The sequence below is a fragment of the Sparus aurata genome, chromosome 17 (genome assembly GCF_900880675.1).
Source record: "Sparus aurata chromosome 17, fSpaAur1.1, whole genome shotgun sequence".
Taxonomy (NCBI): domain Eukaryota; kingdom Metazoa; phylum Chordata; class Actinopteri; order Spariformes; family Sparidae; genus Sparus; species Sparus aurata.
In genome coordinates this window covers 130,042-155,961 of record NC_044203.1, presented here as the reverse complement: position 1 = coordinate 155,961, position 25,920 = coordinate 130,042, and the positions used below count along the sequence as shown (strand labels likewise).

The window sequence follows — 25,920 nt, the reverse complement described above, 5'->3', positions numbered from 1 at the left end:
TCATTTCATGTCAACAGTACGTGCAGAAAACTTTTGTCCTATCGACAGAGCCATCTGGGAGTGTTTTGAAAATGAATTTGCCATTCAAAAGTCGTTATTAACGCGTTAACATTGACAGCCCTAATCATAATTAATAATTATCCCAAATAATCATTAATTATTATTGATAGCCAAATTTAACCTAAATCCCCCTTTTATTGTTGCATAAACACTCCTTAACTGGTCCTTGTGTAATGCGAGTAGGGCTGGGACGACGCGTCGACATAAATTCATTGACATGAATAATTTGCGTCAACGCGTCGTCCAAAACAGGAAGTGGTAGTACCTGCGGAGGCTGAGAATAGCCACTCTCACACAGAGACGCTGCATTAATGCTGCAGCGGCGGTTCGTCAATTCTCCGTCGTTGGTCATTCACACAGAGCGAAGCACCGCTGGAATAAATACGAACTGCCATGTAATTCACACAGAAAGCTGCGCTGCCGGTCCTATAGAGACGTGACGGTACACGTCATGATGATGATGTCGGGGTGTTTCCCAGGTGTTACCCTGTCAATCTAAACCCACGGACCGTTTATAATGTGCAGTGATTGAGAACCCGGCCCCCTAAACATCCTGGAAGGTAAAAGAGTTCGCACCTAATTACATTATTACATAATCACCATCAGTAAACAGGACGCTGCGTGATTCTGTCACTTGCAGAGACGGAGGCTGTTTTCTGGGGGAAAGTTCACTGAAGTCTCGGTCGGGAGGGCTGACCATCGCGGTGATTTCTATCAACACAACCACTTGAGTGAGTCAAAGGTTTTTGCCAGTGCCAGACGCTGTTTTTCGGGCAGAAATGTGACGAAAAGTTGGTAGGACAGGCGGGAGGACAGACGCTGCTCCACCTACAACTGCGGTATTTTTTTCCTCATATAAGTTACCAACGACAGTTACAGTTACAACGTTACTTTTGTTTGGTCATGTGACGTTAAATTAATCGTTAGATTAGTCGACTGATTGAAAAAATAATCGCTAGATTAATCGTTTGAGAAAATAATCGTTTGGGACAGCTCTAAATGCGAGGCTCAACAGCACTCTACCCTCAGAGAGTGCAAGAGTACACAATGTTGGTGAAGAAAAGGAGGCCACTCAGATACGCTAACTAACTTACTAATGCACAACACAGATGTTCAGCAGTCTTGTTGCAGCAGAGTAGCATGTCACAAAGAACGTGACTATGAAGACAAGATCTCCTGGGAGGAAGTCATGCTATGCAGGGTCAAGGTAAAGTCTGAACAAGTGAGTCTTGAGTCTTTTGAAGAAGATGGCGAGTGACTCTGCTGTCCTGACATTGATCCGGAATTTGTTCCTCCACTGGGGCGCCAGAACAGAGAAGAGTTGTGACTTCACTGAGCGACCTTTGTTTGCTCTCAGTGATGGCGGTACCAGCCGGCCAGCTGATGTCTGACTAGTTATTGGAGGTAGATATGTGCTATGAATCCTACACAGATTTTTCTTTTCTTTAAAGTTTTTTTGTTGGGACAGCTTGAGAGATGACAGGATGAGGGGGGGGAGGACTAACTGCATCAAAGGGCTGGAGGTCAGAATTGAATCCTGGGCCACTGCAGCAAGGACAGAGCCTCTGTATATGGATTGCATGTTCTACCAACTGAGCCACTAGGGCCCCACCAATCCTACACAGATAGGGGACCCCCCCCACACACACTTTCTGGGACAGCCTGGGTCCTTTACCGTACAACATGATCCAGTCTTCTTTGGATTCAGGGTTTGAATGTACCAACTACAGGCCTTTGTCCCTTTTAAATGCCATTGTTAAACTTGCTAAAATGCTTGCCTGAAGGCTCTAGCCTTTCATGACCAACCTAATTCATTGTGACCAGGCAGGATTCATTTGGTCCAGGTTGACATCAGATAATATGAGAAGGTTACTGCATATAAGAAACGGGTCTGCCCATCATCTCTGCCGGTCGCTGTCTTCTCATCTTATGCTATGAGGATCGTAAGAGGGAATTTGTACTGCTGAAACTGCCACTGAGGTGTTTTCAAATTCTCTAGTTCTGAATCTTCAGTTATCTTCACACCTCTTGGGCTGCATGTAGCTCAGTGTTACCTGCTCTCTGGGAGAGTACCAGGCAGCTGCTTCTTCTTTTTGCTACAACATAGATGGGCCACATGAGGTCGAAGTAGCTTCTGCCATCACTTCAGAAGCACTAAAGAAAACTGAGTTCTCTGCAGCTCGCAGTGAAGAAAGTGAAGTGAAGATAAATAGGCCTGTGATAGGCCAGCCTACATATCCTTCGATCTTTTTTAGCGTCAGACCTTCTCCCAGTTCGGCTGCTATTGTTGTCTATCGGAATAGTTCATAGGAATACTTCTTGATGGCATTTCTGATTGGCAACTACAACCTAATTTTTTTTTAATGCAACAGTTCCAACAGTTGCATTTCTTCAACACTCATAAACAGAATGTATGTTCATAATGTATTTGTAATGATGTTGCATATCCAACAGAACAAACAGTGATATTCAGACGAAGGTTGAAGACCTCTCCAATACAGTGATGCAGTCAAATAGACGGCTATGGTGATTGAATGAATGACCTCATGCAACTCTTCCCATTGGAAATTAATGCAACATGTATTATTGTTCAGAGCTTATGGCAAGAAAGACGAAAATACATAAGCTATTTTAGGTCTGTCTTGTCTGCAGGGTGTATCAAAATTGAGAAAAAATACCAAAATTTAGATTTTAGATTTTTGAAGATATTCTTTACTGTACATGGTATGAAAAGTGAACCTGACACAGGTCATAAAGCAGGTGGAGGGCCACACACAGCTTTTTCAACATGTAGGCTGCTGGTTTTTCTCCTGAATCACAGGCTGCTGATCTGCTGGCCACACCGCTTCATTCATAACATACAAGATGGGAATGTGTTGGAAATTATATATTTTTTTTTTAATCATTGTTTTATTAGTATTATTTAATTGAGGAAGACAGACTCTTCATTCACATATGCCTTTACTGCAACAATTTACAAATTAGGACAGTCATCATCAGGATGTGTCCACAGACTGCATCCCCACACCTCTGTCAGTACAGGCTGTACCGCTGTGACTCTTCTTCTGTCCACGCCTCATCACACTCTATCACAATGCAGCTGGACTGCGGACATCTCTATTCTACTCATATCTGTCCCTAAAACAAAGCAGTTACCAATTAATAATCAATCACCTACCTCCAACAGGGATACCGGCCTACATCGTGAGCACACCCACTGGCACACGGACCAAACCCCGGTGTAACGAGTAACGAGACAAATATCCCTGTGGCTCCGGCCGGTTCACACTCATCTCAATGAGCCGTGAGGCTTGGTGTGCAGGCGGCTTTTCAGCGAGAGGAGGCGGCTCTGCTATGCTCCTGTGCGCCGCAGAACACGACCGACACCAGCGGAGAGATTTCAATGCGCCTTTATTGTTTTAACTACGGTGGATTCACGCAATGAGCCGCCTTCTCCTCCGTCTTCTTCTTCTTCTTCTTCTTCTTCTGCTGCTGCTGCTGCTGCGGATTCTTCTTCTCCGTGAGTTTCCGACAGGCTGTCCACTGTAATGCTGCCCTCCACAGTCTCGGAGTAGCTGTGTCATCTTTCTCTGAGTCTGTCGCTTCAGTCCATTGGTCTCGTTTATCAAAAATCAAATCAATTTTTATTTATATAGCCCAAAATCGCAATCACATTGCCTAAATGGGCTTTACAATCTGTACAGTGAACCACATCCTCAGTCCTTGGACCCTCGATTAGAGAGTGTAGTGACACAGCTTGCAGCTTGTGGGAACAGAAAACTCTCTAACAAAAACAAAGGTTAGAGAAATGCAATATTGATCAGAATAAACAGATTGATTCTCATCGGCAGCACAATGTAAATCTAGTAATAGGAACTCATTGAGACTGACACCTAGCCACTGAAGAAGCTTACATTTTATATGAGGGCTAATTAAAGGCTAAATCGAAGAAGTGAGTTTTGAGTTTAGATTTAAAGGCGTCAACAGAGCCAGATTGTCTGATGTCAGCTGGGAGGTTATTCCAGAGGAAAGGAGCCCGATAGGAAAAAGCCCTGCAGCCAGCTGAGTTCTTCTTTATCCTGGGAACCATCAGGAGCCCTGAATTTTAAGAGCGTAATGCCCGAGTTGGAATATATGGTGTAATGAGATCTGACAAGTACGACGGGGCTAGGCCGTGTACAGCTTTGTATGTCATCAGCAGCACCTTAAAGTCTGATCTTAGATGTAGTGGGAGCCAGTGCAGAGATAGGCTTGTGTGATATGATAAAATTTTATTGTACGTGTTAAGACTCTGGCTGCAGCATTCTGAACCATCTGAAGACTTTTAGTGCTCTCACATGGAAGACCTAAAAATAAGGCATTGCAATAATCCAGCCTAGACTAAACAAAGGCATGAATCAGGATCTCTGCGTCCATGGTGGACAGGAAGGACCTAATCTTAGCTTTATTGCGCAAGTGGTAGAAAGCCATTTTGGTAATTTCTTTGCTGTGCTGATCAAAAGAGAGTGTAGAATCAAAGTATTACACACTGAGATTGATGTACACCACTTCACATGCAAAAGTTGTGATCTATAGAAAGTTGAATCTGTAAGCAAACTGAGCAATGAGTATGGACAATTTGGAGGGTAGTGGGCCGAGGTAAAGTAAGTTGTAGGTTGGACATTGGACATTCACTCCGTAGACACCCAGCGCATGTCTAAACACTGCTAGAGGACTACATGAATGAAGCTCTAGGCGCTGTATCATAAACAACTGGACTTGTTTCAGTTTCTTGAAGACGTTTCACCTCTCATTCAAGAGGCTTCTTCAGTTCTAACTAACTGGAGGGGAGGTGCAGACTTTTAAACTCTGTGTGGGAGTGTCCTTACAGAGTTGTTACGGACATGTGTGAGCTAGGGCTGTCACTTTTTATTCGAAATTCGAATATTTGTTCGAAAGTGGGGGTAGAAGTTCTTATTCAAATGTAATGACCTATTCGAATTTAAAATGTACGCAACAAATAAGCGCAACAGACCGTTTGAAGTAGTTCGCCTTGTGATACAACAGAGGGCGCTCTAAAACCTCACTATCAGCTTGAACTATTGCACGCCCTATTGACCCTTGCCCTATCAATTCAGCTAGTAATATTATGTTGTTTGCTATGAAAATGGAGGACCCTAGCAAGCAAAGCCGTCCCGAGCGGACAATCACGACACCAAAACATCTGAGAAGTAGTGTATGGAAGTATTTTGTACAAAGCAGCTGTCTTACTCTACAACGACAACAAATCTGCGGACTCACCTAGCTTACAACCTCGTAAGCTAACGTTAGCAGGTGAGTGTACAACCTCGTCTGACTACCTACTACTCGGCACATTCAGCTTCAGCAGGCCCTTTGCCAACAGCTCGTAAAAATGCCATCACCGACAAGCATGATTTATAGGCAATCATATGCGGCCCATTGGTATCGTTTCGGGATCTCATGGTGGAACTGGAGCTTAATGTCGTGTTGTGGTGTTCCAAGCCATGTCCACACGTACCAAAACAATCCTTTTTTTCTCCCTGTCTTGCTCCATCCAAACGGATCCATTGAAAACAACTCAACACGCTGTAGTTTATATTCTAGCCTGTAGGTGGCGCTTGAAATTCACCAAAAATGGAGAAGACGAGATGGAGCATGCACATAAAGCTTGCGCGCTGTATACAAACAGACAGTAGAAGGAGAAACCGAACACAACAAGAAGAAGACGAAAATGGCTAGTCGGTTGTCCATAATATTTTCACTCAGCGTAGTGGCAGAGGAGCATAATATTTTGCCCTAGTAACCCTAATAGGCTCAATATCTTCTGCAGCACGAACGCAAACATGTAGTCCGCCATTGTTGTTGTTGTTATGAGACGTCGCAGGGTTAAGAGGTCGAAGGCTAGAGGTCGAGGGGTGGGGTGATGGCGTCATCGATGCGCAAAGTATGCAGATTTGACGTCCACACAAGAACGCAAGGGCAGTGTTTCCGGATTTTTCCAGCCTGAGACCAGGTTTCAAAAAAGTGCGTTTACAGGATCCATGTGGATGATCAGCCAAAACGATGCAAAACATGTGCGTTTACACACAAAAGTGTTTCCATGTGGATGGCCCCTCAGAGTCGTTAGGGCCACTTGTGGGTTGTTGACCCAACCAGCCTCCGTGTGGGTTGCTAAGGTTAGGGGAGAAATCCTCAAGTCAAACTGCATTAGCTGAAGAAGGTCAGCGATTTATGAAACGGGCGCTGTCAGCTGTCATCAGGAGATTTAGACTCATAAATTAACATTGGGGTTTATTAGGCTGTGGTTGGTGCTCTTGTGGCTTGGAAGCTTGTACGGCCAAAAGTGTGAGTCCTATTAATGAGAAGATTACCTGAAAGAATTACTAATTTTCCTACAGAACGGACAAACCTGACTCTAGTGAGGGCTTTTTGCTTTTGGTGTGGCCTCTGAAAATTACAAGGTTGGAAGACAAAGAAGAGGAAGAGAGGGTGGTTACCATTTCCTGCCAAACAATTATTGTGAGAAGTTAGAAACCACAATCTGATAAAGGATGGATGATCATGTGTTTTTTGTACGAAGAAAATTAAAGAAAAATTTGCAGACTGCTTTCTGCTGGACACGTAAAAGTAATGTTAAAAAAATCACAACTGATTGATTATTTTTTTGCCTCTGCTGCTAATGGTAGAAGATGTAGATAATGTACAATGTTTAAAGCAGTACATTGGTTTTAATGAAAAGAAATGCAGCCTCGTATAACGTTAAATATTAGCACACCATAGCCTCAGTTTGTGCCACTCAGAGAGCTGGTGGTAACGTAGCATTAGCAAGATTTATTAACATTTATTTCTTGTCTATTACATTGAGACAACACATGGAGTGATAACTTGGATATTGAAGGCTGGGAGTGTGCCAAAGACAGTCAAAGTAATGACTTAATGTTTCTTCTGGGAAAGAAGGGGTGAGCAGGGGAGTGTTGCAATCTAGAACTTCACTGCCAGATGCTGCCAAATACTCAATATAGTATGCACTGTACCTTTAACACGTTTTTTTCCCATCTGCTCTTCACTTTATTGGTCATATGACCAAATGAAGAGTCTCTGTAGCTGAAGATATGCTGAAGCGAAATATGAAATGAAGCAAAATGTGAAAATGGATGTGTAAAAATTTGCTGAAAAAACAGAATATTTAAGTATAATAGTTAGAAATGTCAAACGTAATAGACCTCATGTCCTTAACAAGCTGAACATGACATTTTAATGGTTTCTGTAGCTCAAAATTTGTCCCACTATAACCAGTCCACCGTGCCTGTCTGTCCCGCTATAACCAGTCCACTATGTAACTCTTAACCAGTCCACTCTCTCTGTCCCACTATAACCAGTCCACTCTGTATCTCTGTCCCACTATAACCAGTCCACTCTCTCTGTCCCGCTATAACCAGTCCACTCTGTATCTCTGTCCCACTATAACCAGTCCACTCTGTATCTCTGTCCCACTATAACCAGTCCACTCTGTATCTCTGTCCCACTATAACCAGTCCACTCTGTATCTCTGTCCCACTATAACCAGTCCACTCTCTCTGTCCCGCTATAACCAGTCCACTCTGTATCTCTGTCCCACTATAACCAGTCCACTCTCTCTGTCCCGCTATAACCAGTCCACTCTGTATCTCTGTCCCACTATAACCAGTCCACTCTCTCTGTCCCGCTATAACCAGTCCACTCTGTATCTCTGTCCCACTATAACCAGTCCACTCTGTATCTCTGTCCCACTATAACCAGTCCACTCTCTCTGTCCCACTATAACCAGTCCACTCTGTATCTCTGTCCCACTATAACCAGTCCACTCTCTCTGTCCCACTATAACCAGTCCACTCTGTATCTCTGTCCCACTATAACCAGGCCACTCTCTCTCTCCCGCTATAACCAGTCCACTCTGTATCTCTGTCCCACTATAACCAGTCCACTCTGTATCTCTGTCCCATTATAACCAGTCCACTCTGTATCTCTGTCCCACTATAACCAGTCCACTCTGTATCTCTGTCCCACTATTAGCAGTCCACTCTGTATCTCTGTCCCACTATAACCAGTCCACTCTCTCTGTCCCACTATAACCAGTCCACTCTCTCTGTCCCGCTATAACCAGTCCACTCTGTGTCTCTGTCCCACTATAACCAGTCCACTCTGTAACTCTGTCCTACAATAACCAGTCCACTCTCTCTGTCCCACTATAAGCAGTCCACTCTGTATCTCTGTCCCACTATAACCAGTCCACTCTCTCTGTCCCACTATAAGCAGTCCACTCTGTATCTCTGTCCCACTATAACCAGTCCACTCTGTATCTCTGTCCCACTATAACCAGTCCACTCTCTCTGTCCCACTATAACCAGTCCACTCTGTGTCTCTGTCCCACTATAACCAGTCCACTCTGTATCTCTGTCCCACTATAGCCAGTCCACTCTCTCTGTCCCACTATAACCAGGCCACTCTCTCTGTCCCGCTATAACCAGTCCACTCTGTGTCCCTGTCCCACTATAACCAGTCCACTCTGTAACTCTGTCCTACAATAACCAGTCCACTGTCTCTGTCCCACTATAAGCAGTCCACTCTGTATCTCTGTCCCACTATAACCAGTCCACTCTCTTTGTCCCACTATAACCAGTCCACTCTGTATCTCTGTCCCACTATAACCAGTCCACTCTCTCTGTCCCGCTATAACCAGTCCACTCTGTGTCTCTGTCCCACTATAACCAGTCCACTCTGTAACTATGTCCTACAATAACCAGTCCACTCTCTCTGTCCCACTATAAGCAGTCCACTCTGTATCTCTGTCCCACTATAACCAGTCCACGCTCTCTGTCCCACTATAACCAGTCCACTCTGTATCTCTGTCCCACTATAACCAGTCCACTCTGTATCTCTGTCCCACTATAACCAGTCCACTCTCTCTGTCCCACTATAAGCAGTCCACTCTGTATCTCTGTCCCACTATAACCAGTCCACTCTGTATCTCTGTCCCACTATAACCAGTCCTCTCTCTCTGTCCCACTATAACCAGTCCACTCTGTGTCTCTGTCCCACTATAACCAGTCCACTCTGTAACTCTGTCCTACAATAACCAGTCCACTCTCTCTGTCCCACTATAAGCAGTCCACTCTGTATCTCTGTCCCACTATAACCAGTCCACTCTCTCTGTCCCACTATAACCAGTCCACTCTGTGTCTCTGTCCCACTATAACCAGTCCACTCTGTATCTCTGTCCCACTATAGCCAGTCCACTCTCTCTGTCCCACAATAACCAGTCCACTCTCTCTATCCCACTATAACCAGTCCACTCTGTATCTCTGTCCCACAATAACCAGTCCACTCTCTCTATCCCACTATAACCAGTCCACTCTGTATCTCTGTCCCACAATAACCAGTCCACTCTCTCTGTCCCACTATAACCAGTCCACCCCGCCTCTCTGTCCCACTATAACCAGTCCACTCTGTATCTCTGTCCCACTATAACCAGTCCACTCGCTCTGTCCCACTATAACCAGTCCACTCTGTATCTCTGTCCCATTATAACCAGTCCACTCTGTATCTCTGTCCCACTATAACCAGTCCACTCTCTCTGTCCCATTATAACCAGTCCATTCTGTATCTCCGTCCCACTATAACCAGTCCACTGTGTATCTCTGTATCTCTGTACTTAACAGGTACAAGAACTGCAATATCAGAGGTAGAAGCATGTAAAGAAGAAGAGGAAAGAAGAACGAGTAGTACAAATAGCAGTAGTAGTAGTGGTAGTAGTTGAAGTAGCAGTGTAGACCTACTAGCTGAACGTTAGCTGAAGCAGTAGCAGAAAAGCTGAAAATGCCCCCATGAGAATGAATGGGCTAACTTAATTACATAGAAAAACACTTCCCAAACTTCTGTGAGTCTTGAAAAAAATGGAATGGCTATGGCAAAAATATAACAGTAATAGGAGACATTGCTGACCTCTGTGATGTGTTTTTGTATTTATGCAGAGTGAAAAATGAGGGCGCTACAGTGAGAGACAAAACAGGTACCATCTGCTCTCACCCAAAACTTTAAGAAATAAAGAAATAAGACCATCAGCTGAAAGCCAACAGGATTTCCTACATTTCTATGTATATATTGTGTATGTGAAGTAAAATATGTGAAATGTAAATCAAGCTGAAGATAATTCCTCCAGTTTTTCCAGCTGCTCTCCACTCTAGCGATGATGTCACGCACTCTAGCTCATGCAATACACACCCTTCTAAAATCAAGAGGGGGCCAAAATGGCGGTGGCGTAGGCTGCGAGATGTAAAGTTTCTCCGTCAAACAATTTGAGGTTTTGTGAATAGGCAGACAGAATATGTAGTAATTTTAACATTTTAATGACAAAAAAGTGACTTTAACACAAGTGACATTTTGGTGCCAGGACTATTAGTCCGTGGAAAAGGAAGAAATTTGGGCAAACCGTGACAGTAAAAGTTTAAACGCAAGCTAGCTAACGAACCAACGGACGTTAACGTCAGAGCCAGAAAGAAGATGACTTCCAATGCTAACGTGAGTGACTCTGAAAAGTCAGTAGAAATGAATGCCCCAGGTGAGGAAAGCATAGATACTACTCCTGAAGATACAATGGACACACTTTCGGGCCGGGCCTGTAACTCTCAAACGAAACATGTCAACAAGTGGAAGAAAAGGGACTCTAACGGTCACGGTGACAGTGCAAATGTCAGCGCGGACATTTTGGCAGCTACTCAAGAACTCTCCAATAAACATGACGAGACTTTCCGTAAGATTTCAGTGATTGAATTCACGACAGAAGCAACTTCTCAATATATTGAAAAGCTCTCTTTTACAGTTGAGCAACTTGTGGTGGATATTAACCACTACAAAGACATTTTTAAAGAGACAGAGTTAGAAATTGAACAACTGAAAAAAGGGAACCAGATTCTGAGGGCAGGTGTTGCTGAAAACAAGCGCTACAGTTACAGATGGACACTGAAACTACACGGAGTAAGAGAGGAGATGAACGAAGACGTGAGAGCAGTGGTGATTAACATCCTTGGAAAAGACTTCATGAATATCTACAGGAGGGTGTCGACATTGCGCATCGCCTTGGTCCGAAGAGAAAGGGCGGATCCCACTGGTCCCTAATCATCCTCTTCGCGCTGCGACATATCCATGATGCTGTTTGGAAGAGTGCCAAGGGCTGCAAGTTTCTGCGGGACAACAAGCTGCATTTCACCGAGGCACTTTCCCCTGAGGATCGAGTGGCAAGAGAAAAACTCTGGCCCCTTGTGGAAAAAGCAAGGAAGGAAGGTAAAATGGAGTCCTTTCTAGGACCCTATGCTCTGATAGAGGGGAAGAAGAATGACCATTAGACATTGATTAAAGCCTTTTCCTCAGACAAATGAAGAGGAGAGTCATACAGTTTGGCTAGCTTCCTACACTCTACATGTCTCCAAGGTGTTTATAAAGAACTATGCATAAACTTATTTACTTTGAACTATTAACTTTCAGTGATGACGAATGAAGAAGGCTGTTTCCAAACATTTCATATCTCCAGGGAGGATATAACTATGCATAGACTCTTTGACTAAGAACTATTAACTTCTGGAGATGACAGATGAAGATTGCTATGTTTCCAAACTGTTGATATTAAGAGATAGCTGGTATTGTAGAAGAAAGTCGTTTTTTAATGACACCAGCAGTTACAGTATTTGGATTAATCCCACACCCTTATACAATTTTATACAAATATTATGTGTTCCAAGGGGTAAGGAAGATAAATGATCCTGTGTATTCTTCTTTCTTTTTTTCTCTTATATTAATTCATTATTTGCTCATAACTTGCACTGCAAGATTGCTTAACTATTAGAGCAATAGTATTTTTGAGCAGCAAAATATTCATAATATATAGTTTATTAAATTTACAACTACAGATATAAGGAACATGTGTTCTGTTTGAACAGCAATATTCTGGGTTTAACCCACCGTGCTTGATAGTTATTGATTAAATCGATATAAACTAACTAACTGTTTATGGTACCAACACTATATTTTTCTATAGTCACAACTTATTTTATCACTTCCTCATTTAATGAATCTAAAACACACTTCAAAGTTCTTGTGGTTTTTTTGTGAGAGCTACTTCTTTATTTATCTTATTATTTTTAATGGATTTTAAGTTATGGTTTACGGTTTTGTCCTTAAATGTCAGAGGTATACGCGATTGTTGAAAAGAAAAGCCGCTTTTCTACTCTGTCAAACTAGTGAGGCTGACTTAAAATTTTTATAAGAAACACATTCAAGTTCCGGAAAGGGCGGTGGGGAAATAAGATTTACTGTAGTCATGGTACTAAGCGCTCTGCCGGAGTCTCAATTTTTTTGCATAAATTTAAAGGAGAAATCTTAGAGGTGGTGTCTTCGCATGATGGTAGATGGATTCTCATAATTTTCAAGCATGATAATTCAAATTTTATAGTAAGTAATATTTATGGGCATAATTCTCTTTCATCCAATAAGATACTCTTTAGTCAGATAAGCTCAAAAATAAATGCGCTATCACACAAATATCGTAACTCTTACGTAATTTTAGGTGGCGACTTTAATGAGTGTCCTGATGATGCAATAGATGGATTCTCCCCAAAGCTGTGTCAATCTTTTCTGAACAACAATATGGTTTCGAAACTTTGCTCAGATCTCTCCCTGACTGACACATGGCGGGTTTTTTTTACCCAGATATACAGGATTTTACATGGTCTAAGAGTAACCTTTCATCTAGATCCATGATTTATCTTCTTTTAGTTTCTTCCTCTGCACTTCAGTATGTGAAAGATGTCTCCCATTCTTTTGCTCCATTGTCAGATCATAAGAAAATCACTCTGAAATTAGTGGGCTCACAGAATATGACTAAGTTACAAGGATACTGGAAATTTAATAATGCCCTTCTTAAAGACAATTGCTTTAATGATAGTATAAAATGTCCATCCAGTGAAATTTTTTATGAAATTGCAGACAATGAATATACACAAAAATGGGAGTACTTCAACTTTATGACAAGAAGTATTGCTGTAAAGACGAGTAAATAGTTAAAAGCCCTAAAAAATAAAACAGAAGCTGAATTACTGAGCAGAATTGGTTTCCTCTTATCTAAACCCGACTTATCTTCTGAAGATGAGTTAGAAGTAAAGGAGATATAGTTAAAAATAGATCAGATTTACACTGAGTTAGCCAAGGGTGCATTTGTGAGATCTAGAGCCAAGTGGCTGGAAGAGGGGGAAACAAACTCCAGCTATTTTTTTTGCTATAAAGAAAAGAAACGGTCAAAGAAAGTCACTAAGTATGCTTAATATTAATGGTAGTAAATGTACGGACCAAAAATTAATATCTGATTCTGTTTTTTCCTTTTATAGCAACTTGTACGAATCAGAATTCAACAATCCTTCTTGTGAAATGTGTATTGGTAAGGTTAAAAACACATAGTGACAATTGATGAGGACTTGGAAAAAACTTGTGACTCTAGCCTGACCAGAGAGGAAATTAAGAATGCTCTCTTCTCAGTGAAAAAGGGTAAATCCCCAGGTATAGATGGGCTTTCAGTTGAATTTTATATTCATTTTTGGGACATCATTCAGGAACCTTTATTTTGTATGTACTGTGAATGCGTGGGTCAGGGAGAGATGATTACAACTATGAAACAAGGCGTTGTATCGCTAATTCCGAAACCAGATAAAGACAACTTATTGATAGAAAACTGGCGACCTTTCACTCTACCTACTATTGATTACAAAATTCTGGCATCAGTTTATGCAACTAGATTAAAAATGGGTCAACCTCATATTGTTGCTGAAACACAATCAGGTTTCATTAAAGATAGACACATAAGTAATAACATCAGACTTATTTTGGATTTATTAGAGTATGCAGATTCAGTACACTCAGAAGCATTCATTCTCTTTCTAGACTTTTACAAAGCATTCGACACCACTGAACATAAGTTTCTTAAAGAATGTCTTAAATTGTTTGGTTTTGGAAATAAATGTATAGATACTATTGAAATGTTTTATAAAGGAATTAATAGCTCAGTGATTATCAACCATAGCACCTCTCATAGATTTGATATAAATCGTGGTGTTAGGCAAGGATGTCCAACTTCACCTTTTCTATTTATTTTAGTTGTTGAACTATTGTCATTAAATATAGTACATGATACAGATTTCAAAGGCATCTCTATATTTAATAGTGAAATAAGAATTTCTCAACTGGCAGACGATACATCCCTTTTCCTGAAAGACAAAGAACAGTTGGTCAAAGCTATTGATCTAGTTCAACAGTTTTCATGAGCATCAGGCTTGAAACGCAATGTATCTAAATGTGAATTATTGCCCATACACAATTGTGATGATACCTTCATAGATAATATCCCAATAAAAACCACGGTCAAGTATTTGGGCATTCACATAACAAAAAATGTAATAGCAAGTCAACAACTGAACTTCTCTGGAAGAATTAGAAAAACTAGAGATATTTTTAATCTTTGGCTTCAGAGAGACTTAACATTATACAGCAGGGTCCTTTTGTTGAAGGCTGAGGGCGTCTCTCATTTTGTTTATCCATCTCTTTCTCTCTTTGTGAATGATGCCACTGCTAAAGAAATCAACAAGCTATTTCTGGATTTCATCTGGAGAAATAAAACACACAAACTTAAAAATGCAGTTCTATCTAACAGCAGAGCGGAAGGTGGTCTTGAAATGGTTAATTTAATTGATATTATAAATACTTTTAAAATCAATTGGTTAAAAAGATGCTTGACACATCAAAATTCATTGTGGTTCTTCATCCCCAATCATATTTTGGAAAAAACTGGTGGGCTTGCCTTCACTTTAACCTGCAACTACTCACCAGACAAGCTTCCGGTCACGCTGTCCAGATTTCATCAGCAATCACTTTCCTGGAAATTGTGCTTCGTTGCAATTTTTCTCCTCACAAAACTCTGTTATGGAATAACGAGTGTATAACTATAAGGAATAAATCTATTTTTTATTACAAATGGTTCGAGAGAAGTATAAATAATATCTTGTCTGTTTTGGATGAACATGGTCTTGTCCTCTCCTATGAGAGTTTTATATCTCGACATAATTTTCCTATACCTTTTCAAAGAATACAACAACAATACAACATTTATGTACTGACATAATGATATTGTATTAGCTATTAGTATTTATTTATTTAGTTTTTTTATTATTCAGGTTCTACCTCATCTGAGATCTCAGGAATGTATTTTGTAAATGTATTATTCTATTTATTGACTCTTTGTCTTTGTACATGTGAAACAACTCTTATGTATTGTGTTATATGTTAATGTTTGACATAATTTGTAAATTGAATATTTAAATAAAGTTCAAACAAAAAGAACACCCTTCTAAAATCAGAAGACAAGCTAAAAATCCTTAAAACTAAAACTTTGATGATTTCAAAGACGTAAAGGATTTTTTAAAGCTGAAAACATGCCCAATAGTTCAAGGTCTTGTTACTTTTTCAAAGATGGAATGGTGTCTGTAGGTCATAGTCTGAGGGACAAGAAGAGGTTGAAAGTCAGGTGCGTTTGAAGAGGATTTGAAGATTTTTCTATTGTACATTTGTTTGTTGAAAAAGTTGAATATTTGAAAACTGAAAAGGCTAAAAGCCTTAAAAGTAGAAGGATGAAAGAGCTTGGGTTTCTTGGGGAGTTCAGTGTAAATGTCTGAAGCATGATAGGCTTAGCACGTCAGTAAATACATCATCTTAAACTGGCTGCTCCGTCCAATCAGCAGCAGGTGTCTTAATGAAGTTGAGAACAGGTGGGGTGAAACTACGGCGGCCTGGTTGCTCTTGATTTCACATCATGTTGCTGCTCGCGTGGCTTCTGTGGACGTTGTTTTGTGGTACCCTAGGAGGTCCGGTTCAGCACGCGACATGGTCCGAGACAGACCCTGATGCCCCGGGCCCTTCATTCTACCACCTGCCCATGTTCCAGCAGTCAGCGGGGCCGCTCGTAGCACCCGAGTTGTTCCGGCCAGTTCCCCATAGAAGCGCGCTTCCCGGCGGACTAACTGTGCTGCTCTTACCGCCAACCAGACAGCAGCAGAGCGTCCCAGGGACCGGAACACGCGCTGTGGAGGTCTGGTGCGGTATAGATCAAATATCCGTGCGCGTGGACCGCTTCCAGCTGCGTTCCTGGACCCTTCCGACCCAGTTCCGACTGGGATGGTGTGAAGCTAGCAGGACCAGCCTCCGCTTCCTGTACTTTCACTCCGGACTGACGGAGTGCGGTGGACAGTCTGAGGTCAGGACACCACTCAACAGTCAGGCAGATCACAGCTCAGTGTCCACACAGATGTTCACCTGACAGATGTTCACCTGTCACTGACCGAAACAGGTCCCTCATCAGCAGTTAGATCCATCATAGCTCCACTGACGTGTTCACATGCGCAACAGTATCTGTTGTAATTCAGTAAATGACAACAGACTTTAACAGGGGACATGTAATAATCCAAATCAGACCTTAGCCTCAATGTGGCCTTTCCCATTAACAGCTGACATATATGTGGTGATAAAGGCCTTAGGGACCAGGTACTCTCTGTTAGCAGCAGTGTTTGTATCAATGCCTTCTGTTTCTTTTGTTTACCATCCACTGGTTTGACACCCTATTTCATATACATGCCAGCCAACATGACCACCTGTTGCAGTAGCTTGGCAGGAAAACAAATTCACCTGCAATGAGCAGGTAGAAAATGCAATAATGGATGTAAACAACAACAACAACAAAAATGCTTAAAATATGTTTGATGAGATGGTAAATGCTTGTTCAAAGCTGAAGCATCTTGACTGTGATATTTTCAAAAATGTCAAAGTTTTAACTTCTTGCAACTAAATGATGAATCTGTGTACTGTTAATGAAGTTCGATCACATCTATAAATGATAGGGTCCTGCAAAAAAATTATGAGTGCAACAGATTGAGCTAATTATAGCTTCAGAGCTGAGAAACTTTGAGAAAAGTTGTGAGTTCTGTGAGGCAGCATGGATTGAGCCTGTACGATTTCTGCATTCCTTTTAAATATTTTAAGGCTGTGCAAAGCAGGAACCTAAGGTGGCGAACCTCATTTTGTAAATTTAGATGGACTGAAAAATGTGATCATGTTGTTCTGATTTATTTTCTCTCAGGTGGCTCAGGGAAGGCTTGTGTATACCTTTTCACTGCGTTATACTCCACCTCCACAAGGCTCGGTCATCAGAGTTGTACCACTTACCCTCCCCGTCCACTGCCATTACAACAGGTAGTTAACGCATCCCATCCACTGCTTTTAAAAAGGTTGCCTTTCACTATGTGTCTCGGGTTTTCAGAGAGCGATGAGCCAGTCTGTGACCCAAAAGCAGGACACAAGTTTCTGCTTGTGGTCACCATCCACTCACACTCAGTCAGGTTGCCTGATGATCAGTTTCATAAAAATAACACCAGCATGTGACTGTTGAGATTTTCACAGAGTTAGGATTAAGGTAGCCATGTAATATTTGAGTGGACCATTTTGTTTTCAGGTTGACCATGTGTCATTCCCACTATGTTGTGTGTTACTGTAAATTTAGTAACTTTATTTTAAAGAAGTGCAAAACAGTGATGATTTTATCATTTCATCAGAAGGAGATCGTCTCAAACTATAAGGAAAAAAACCACCAAACCTTAAAAGGACTAACAGGTGAGGTAAATAACAATGACCATCTTGTTACGATGGACTGCAGCCACTGAGGGACACTGGAGCTGTGAATCTTCACCAGCCTTATGACATCAGTCTTACTTCTGTCTGTCGCAAACTTAAACATTTTCGTCGAGACAAGGCTCAACAATAATTTGTTTATTATCGTATCGTTTCAAAAACATGCACACAATTGTTGGTAGGCACTAAAAGACATCCAGCAGTTGTTACCACAAACTCATTGGTTTTGCTGAAACTGGGCTTCTGCTGACTGTCGTTTAACCATGTGACAAAGTTCTGTCAGTCCTCTGTAAGAATAACTGAAGATGGCATGTTATCTACTGGGAGTTATTTACTGGGAAAAGACTTAAACATTTGTGTTGTAAGAAATGTCTTTATGAGTATCTATGCACAAAATGCCAGTGACTTTGTTTTTTAATCAGCCTTGGAAGTGATGTACCAGGTGTGTTGAAGCACATAGTCCAGGTTTCATTTCTGTCATCTAATACTGATTTCTTTCCGTTTCAGGTTTCATTACTCTTACCAGGTTGGCTTCAGACCTCAAGTTCAGCATATGACTTTTATGAAGAGTGTCAGGAGTAAACTACGTTTCAGCCTCACAGTCTGCAATGGTAACAAGATTAAATCTAAAAAGGCTGAATTGTGGGTACAATTTGCACAAGATGACATGTTCTGTTTCTGCTTGGAATTGGCATCACGTGTGTGTGTTACAGCCCAGTGGGAGCCCCTTCCCCCAGGCCTAGGGTTCTTTTTAGGGGAGCTGGTGTATTTTGTTGCCCAGGCAGGACCTCTGTTGGCTGGAGAGAGGCTTTATGTGGACTCATGCTATGCCACAGGCTCCAAAGACCCAAACAGCATGCCCAGAGTGGACATTATCACAAACTATGGGTGTGTGCAAGAACATGCAGTCACACAACTTTTTGCAGTTACTGGTTTGTCACTCCACATGTCTTCATTGATGTGTTGTGCTTTGCTTTTTGATTACAGCTGCCTGACAGACAGCAGCAGGGAGGGCAGCAGCTCCCAGTTCCTGATGAGAGGTGGCAGTGTGTTAAAGTTCTCTGTGGACTCATTTTTCTTCCGAGCTGTCTCACAAGTAAGTTAAAAACCAGTCCTACCACAAGTAAAGGGCCTGACATATTTATCATTTCGTCTGGCCAAGCAGAGCATTGCTCAGGTTTGTTTGGCCTTGTGGAGGAGGTCATTTACCTAAAGTGACAAATGTGACAGCAGAGTACAAAAGAAAACTAACAGGGTAAGGCAGACCAATGGAGCAATGCTGTACACACTCAAACAGCTCTTAGAAGAGATCTAATCGGGCTGAATGAGTGGGCAATAAGTGAACACCTGTAGTAATGTGCCATTGGCTTGTCAAGACATTTTGGGTGAAATAAAGGTTTATTTTAAAGCAACCAGCTAAACCACAACCGTCAGGGGCTTCAAATATGGACTTGTGTTAAACTGGATCTAATTGGTGCCAAAAGAAGTACAGGTTCAGAGGAATGGATTAAGTTTCAGAGAAACTGTAAGAGAGTCTGATCTTCATCAGCTGTTAATAAGAAAAATACTTTACATTTACCTGTTTCACTAAATTAAAAACCCAAAACTGAAATTACATTATTTTGGAAATGAGATTTGTATTTCTGCCAAAATATTTTATTCAATACTTTTAAAGTATGTCCTTTTGAGCAGCAGAAATGCAAATTACTATATGTATATGTAGCATATTACACACAACATTTTTTTATTTTGTTTTGTAGGTGACATTGACTTTGACATGTAAAAACATCCAAAATGTTTTTTTATGTTATTTAAGAAACAGGTTTTATAACTTTACAAACATGATGAATCTACTTGGCATGACAAGTCTTGTTTTTCTTTGCTTGTTTGCTCACCACTCTCTCCATGAGCTTCAGTCCAACATGAATTCAGCACTGTGAAAGGGTCGGCTGTTACAGATCTTAAATTATTATTTGGCAGTTATGGGTGGTTTGAATATAAATTGAAACATGGCTATTTAGTTTGATATTGGATCAGACTTGATTTGAGATTGTTGGGCCTTGGTGGAGGTGTTCCAGTTTGTATCTCTTTATTGACACATTTCATCAACTGTTTTAATATTGCAGCAGAATGTATTTAAAAAAAGGTTGTAACATTTCATGTTTGACAGCGCACAAGTTGAGTTACTCTAGTGTTGTATGATGGCCTTTAACCTGCCACCTGTGTGTAGGTGCTCTACGTCCACTGTTCTATGTCAGTCAGTCTCACCACTTCCCACACCTCAAAGTCCTGCAACTACAACAAGGCTACTGGCAGGTAAGCAACCAATGTTATTAAAATATCCTTAAATAACTATATAAAAATAATTTTTAAAAATCTTTCTTAATTCTAATATTTATTACATAAGACTTCAAAGTGCTTATTTCTATAATCTTTCTTCCACTTTGGATGATCAAATCTAATACATTTGCACAATGATGGGCGCCAATAATTTGAAGCAAGCTGAACTCTGCTTGACCTCTATGTGGCCTCGCAACAATATCATAGATTTTTAGCTGCTAGCAGCTGTGATGAAGGCATACCGACACATGAGGGTTTGAGCTGGAAGCAGTGCTGTTGGACTGATCTGGCTTTTTTTTAATTTTTCAGTCTGTTGTGTTTCAGTTTAGGTTCTGTGTTGTACCTTGAATGAAGTCAACCATTACTAATTGACATGGCTGCTTTGTTCTGTCATGTGTGTAGATGGGAGGAGCTGGACGCCCCAGCCTCAGTGTGCTCCTGCTGTTTGTCCACATGCGCTGACATACAGGACTGTAAGTTCTGAGACTGTTAATCACACCTGAACATGGAAACAAAGACTGATAGAAGAATAACACTGGTTGTTTAGTATCTTAAATTATCTTGAACCTCGATAATGTATTTGTCCCTGATAACAAGATACTGATGATATTATGGTTTTCATCTTGACATTAAAGTTTGACATCTGGGAAATACTGTCCATGTTCTTCGACTGCGTAAAAGATGGAGTCCCCCTCCCCTCTGACAGTCCCTTTGGTCCAGTTCAGTTTGCCGCGACCAGACATCAGCCAATAGCAGCTTATGTCCTGGCTCCTATCTCTCCTATATTATTCCCTCTCTTCTGTCACACCAGTTAGTCTGACTCTGTGGTCAGAAGGTCTGCTCGTAATCCAAAAACCCTGCCCTTCTCTTTTGAAGTAGATAAATTAAGAAATGTAGTGATTTTATGGCAATATAGGCAATTCTGTTAGACATAATCTTCACTGCAATCCATATGACACTCAAATGGAGAATTTGGTGAAATCATGAACCGGAGATTGAATGAAAAACATTGTTGTCTTTCTCTCCTCAGCTATCAAGATCACAGTGAGCAGTCCAGGCTGGTTCATTGAGCGAAAGGGTGAAGAAAAACCAAGGATGAGGGTGCCATCTTTTCAAGCTGAGGAAGGAAAAGAACGGTTAGATCAAGAAGAGAGGAGAGAAGAAAGAATAGAAGAGCACCTTAAAGTCCGGACTTTTCCAAAGGAGACAAAAACTGGCACCAAGGAGGAAAAAGAAGAGGCTATTCCTGAGAAGACTTCTGAGCTCCCTGTTGAGAAAAAAGAGTGGAGGCACAGTCCTGCAGTCAGCCAGCAGGATGAGACCGAAGAGGTGGTGATGGAAGAGACAGCGAGCCAGCTAAAAGAATTGGAAACAGATGGCATCATTGTGTCTGACCAACCTAGATCAGTGGGAAATAAGGTGGTTCAGGCCAGGGAGGATGTCCCTGGGACCAAAAATGGTTCTGTGGGTGGATTATCTACTGAGAACATGAGCACGAATGCATCAAGAGATGGTTCTGCTTCTTCCACTACGACTAACAGAAATTCCACATTTGGTATTGCTTCTGATAATACAAGTAATCATGGTTCTGCTGAAAATGTTTCCACAGCTGCAATTCCTATCATGAAACATGCCAACACGATCACTGCTTTTGCAGAGAGATTTACCCCCAATAATGGTCGAGCTATATTTAGCAACAGTGAATTTGGTACCGTTTGGGAATCAAAAGGATCACCTGGACTTCCAGGTCAGGAAAGAGCAGGGAGGTCAGGTAAAATGGACGCTATTCTGTGGTCGGGGCAGATTAAGTCTGTTAAATCACTTGACACAAAGTCTGACAGAATACCAGAGCAACTGGGTGATTCTGTCAGCAGCAAAGGACCACTTGGAGATGATGTGCTTCACAGTATACAGATCAGAGGGTCAGAATCAGACCAGTCTACTCATCCAGCCGTTTCCAGGGATCAAAAGTGTGGACAGGGGTTACTTGGAGCATCGGATTTTGATTGTGGAATTGAGGAAGATGAAGCTTTTAATCTTGATCAGCTAACTGGAGCAGTAAGGCCAAAGATGGAAGTACAGGACTTTTCTGGTGGCATTATAAGTTCTGGTTCTGTTAGTTCAGAGCAAATGTATCAGAACGGGCTCAGTCATTCTGCTGAGGTGACAGTCACTACTATCCTGCAAGGCTCTGAGAGCAGCCAGACGTCTGACAGAGGGTGGGGTGAAGTGTTGTCGGGATGGGGCCTGCAGACTTCAGGGTTTGTGGTGGAGCAGCCATCAGAGATAGAAGAGGAGTTGAGACAGGAGGTGATGGATGACTTCTAATCATATGACATCATTCTCACTTGTTCTTGGAGGGACTTGATACATCTCTTTGAATTAGTTACGTTTACAAAAGTTCAGCGTTTGAGGAATCGATTGAAATGCTCCTGAACCGCAGTCTTACTCCAATTTGACAGCCTGTCAGATTAAATCTTTTTTTCAGTGGTCCACTACAGTTTACATGGGATTGGACATAATGTTAGAAACACCTGTCACTATAATGCAACCCAGCAGAATGTGCCAGCTAACCTCTAAATCAACAAATGCACATCTGAATAAGACTCATCAGAACACTGAGCATGATAATAAGATGGGGCTGTTGTCCTGAAGTACGTTGGGTTGCACAGGTGTTAAATTGTTGAGTAAACATTGGCAATAAAGACAAGGGGCAGACAGACAGGGTTACAGTTGAGTTCGTACAAAATGGGGGAGGTTAGCAGTCAGTCTCATCAGGATTTTGTCACAACTGATTAAACTTTTTTTTTTTTTCAAATTCTGGAACCTTCCAAGGTTTGAATTGTTTGTGGAGTACTCAAATAGACCATCTGGGACTTGAAGTTCAAGTGTGGACCTGAGGCAAATTTTGGAACAAACCCTCAACAAGCAGAACAAATACCTACAGAACCCGGTGCTCACCTGACTTAACTTGTAGACAAGTGATGACCAATAAACTCCTGTCCACGTTCTTGAATACCTTTTGCCTTGTTTTCATTCATCATATACTGTCAAACTATGACATGATTTACATAAGCAGTATGGGGAAAGCATAACTGTTCACAATCACAACTGTATTCTCATAGCAGTCTTACAAATCTATTTGCAATCTAAATGCTGTGTGTTTTAAAATTAAACAGTTAATGAGGTTGACAGGGTGACTCACTTAACTACAGCCATTGGTACACGTATTCAATATTTTCTTCATTAATAACATGTACCATAATAACCATAATTGTAGTAAATGGGTAATTGTAAGCTGATAAACAGACTCAATTCAGAAAAAAGCACTTAAGTGAACCAAAGTGTGGGCGCTTTAAGGCTACAGCCCCATGCCAGCCCTGTCAGTGCGTGGTGTAGATGAGTTTCTCAGTCCATGTCATGGGTTATGTTGACAAACATTACAGTAGCTCATGCAGTAATGATAAAAGTGATAGTTGTCCACTGTCTTGTCCATCCTCCAGACTATGACTTACTTTTGGTAAAGGTCGAGATGGATGGACACACTGCCTGGTCTACATTTAGAGGGTTCCTCTTCCTTTTTCTTCATGTAGACATTCCTTAACTTTTGGCCTATAAATTATTGTGCATGTAAAGTTGTTCAACTAGAAACAATAGTCAGGGATAAATGGGGCAGAGAAAAGAGGAGCTTTTAATGGAGACTAGACTCTTAACATATCGATTCTTCACACAGGCAGTTCATAAACAGTATGTCTCATATGTTCTGATACTGTGCTTATCAAAAGCTATTTTTTGTCAAGACAACTTAATTATATATGAACTTATATGCAACAATTAAATTTTTTTTCATAAATGTAACAAAAGAATACTGCATATGAAAACAGGAAATTTTAATTACATAAAGTGAGTCCTTGTTGTCCCTGTTTGCTGTGTACCCTGTTTGCCGCTGCTCAACTTTTTTAGTATGTAAAGTAATAGGCCAACCATATGAAGGTCTAATAGCAACTAGCCTACCTACCATGGTGGGGTCAGACATACTTCCATCAATAAATCAATTCTCCCCTGGTTCTTGTACACTAGGGTTAGCAACCGTAACCCTTAACCCTTTGAAGCAGAGAGGACAGCTAACTCCAAAAACAGACAGGAAGTTAGCTCAAACAACCACAATGTTACTTACTGTTTGGGGGGGGGGGGGGGGTCAAAATTAAAATGGAGTGCACACAGTTACTCACAGAAGGAAGAGGATCAGCCATCCTGAGAGTGACTCAAAATCATTTATTTTGAAAAATTAGAAATCTCAAAGCCTGCAGATTACAAACAGAAACTGTGACTTTATAGTTTCATGTTTTCCATGAATCACAAGTAAAGTGTAAGGTGTAGAGAGTGTTGTTGTGAATAGTGTTTGAAACATCATCAGCGGCGTGGTTAGTAATGAACTGAAGGTTTGACAACAGCAGAATCACAGTATCATCTTCTTGACTGGGTTCACTGCACGGGTCTAAGAATTCTTCTGTGGCACCTTGATGGTCACCTGGAACATGAATAGATGTGAAGAGCAGTTAATGAGTTGCTCTGTATCTCAGTGTGCAATCATGGAGTGTTTTAACCATCAAACTGTGTGAATATTAGTGTTAAGAAGTGGAATTTGGAGCACTGTCCACACCTATATATACACATAATATGTACAGTATGTCAACAAATGAACAGCCTTTTCAGTCACTGACAACAGACTTCCATTCCATCCAGGGTAGAAATATTCACTGACTCTGTTTTACATCTGCACGCAGAAAACAAGCTATGATGCAGAAATGCGTTATCTTTCTAAGTGGGTCTTATCAGTGTGTGAAGTTGGTCAAGTAAGTCAATAAGGGGTATATAAAAGTAGAGAAGGTTAATAGTTAATATTCTTAATTCTTAATATGTTCTACAATTAAGCAAATGACAGAGTAGATAATCTGGTTGTGTTTACACCTGCATACACATGCCTCGTGTGCGTGAATGGTCAACTGATGTGTTTTTCAGATACTACAGTTCTCTTGCATTACCAAATTTTAATGATCTGTATTGATTCCACTAAAAAAATGTAATTGTCAAATACATTTTTCACTACAGTTGTTTTTAACCTACGTTCTGTTACATGTTGGATAAGGCTACAGATAAGTTATGTTTAGTTTTCAATGGTTTTAAGATTAAATATTCACATCAGATCTGTAATAAGAGTTTGTTGGCAGATTAATCTAAACAACCTGTTGTGGCTGGAAAATGAGACCTCACCAGTATAAAATTTGAAAATTAAATATGTCTTTGTTAAAAAAGAAACAATGTAAAAACAACATTATATGAAGTGAAAAGTATAATATCTGATTTCATTTTTGAACTAATCTAAACTAATTTATTATATACACACTCAATAGATCAAATCATTACCGTTTTGACTTCTGTATAGTTGTCTAGACCGTACTCTCCTAGCTCTCTGCCAGTACCGGAAGCCTTGTATCCTCCAAATGGAGCTTGAGCCCCAAACACATCATAACAGTTAATCCTGCAGAGGAGAGAGAGAAAGAGAAAGACACACACACACACAGTGGCCCTCATTTATCAAACGAACGTACGACAGAAAAACGTGCGTACGACCATTTCCACGCAAACTTCGGCATTTATCAATCTGAACGTGAGCGGGAGCTACGATCAAATCTCACGTCAGGTCTGAGATCGTGTACGCAAATTTGAGTCTGTGGATTTGCGGTGCAGCACAGCAAAATCTGG

General features: G+C 41.1%; 3 protein-coding genes across 4 annotated transcripts in view; 1 reads left to right on the top strand and 2 right to left on the bottom strand.

Moving 5' to 3' along the window:
- The window catches only part of LOC115567524 (uncharacterized), a 51,888-nt gene extending 48,335 nt beyond the window's left edge, over positions 1–3,553 (bottom strand). For both annotated transcript variants that reach the window (XM_030394208.1, XM_030394209.1), the window contains exon 1: positions 3,239–3,553. The gene's annotated coding sequence lies outside the window, so the exon portion shown is untranslated. The remainder of the gene's footprint in view (positions 1–3,238) is intronic.
- A 12,337-nt stretch (positions 3,554–15,890) lies between these two features.
- LOC115566784 (uncharacterized) lies at positions 15,891–23,170 on the top strand. Its single transcript, XM_030392775.1, has 8 exons — positions 15,891–16,387; positions 17,267–17,379; positions 18,322–18,425; positions 18,528–18,702; positions 18,802–18,910; positions 20,045–20,130; positions 20,557–20,627; positions 21,185–23,170. The coding sequence occupies exons 1-8, from the start codon at positions 15,947–15,949 to the stop codon at positions 22,480–22,482; spliced, it is 2,397 nt and encodes a 798-aa protein (XP_030248635.1). The 5' UTR covers positions 15,891–15,946; the 3' UTR covers positions 22,483–23,170.
- A 1,239-nt stretch (positions 23,171–24,409) lies between these two features.
- The window catches only part of LOC115567367 (aldehyde dehydrogenase, mitochondrial), a 53,613-nt gene continuing 52,102 nt past the window's right edge, over positions 24,410–25,920 (bottom strand). Inside the window, exons 12-13 of the mRNA XM_030393853.1 lie at positions 25,582–25,696; positions 24,410–24,685 (exon numbers count right to left, since the gene is read on the bottom strand). Coding sequence (XP_030249713.1) covers positions 24,653–24,685; positions 25,582–25,696 — 148 coding nt within the window. The 3' untranslated portion in view covers positions 24,410–24,652. The remainder of the gene's footprint in view (positions 24,686–25,581; positions 25,697–25,920) is intronic.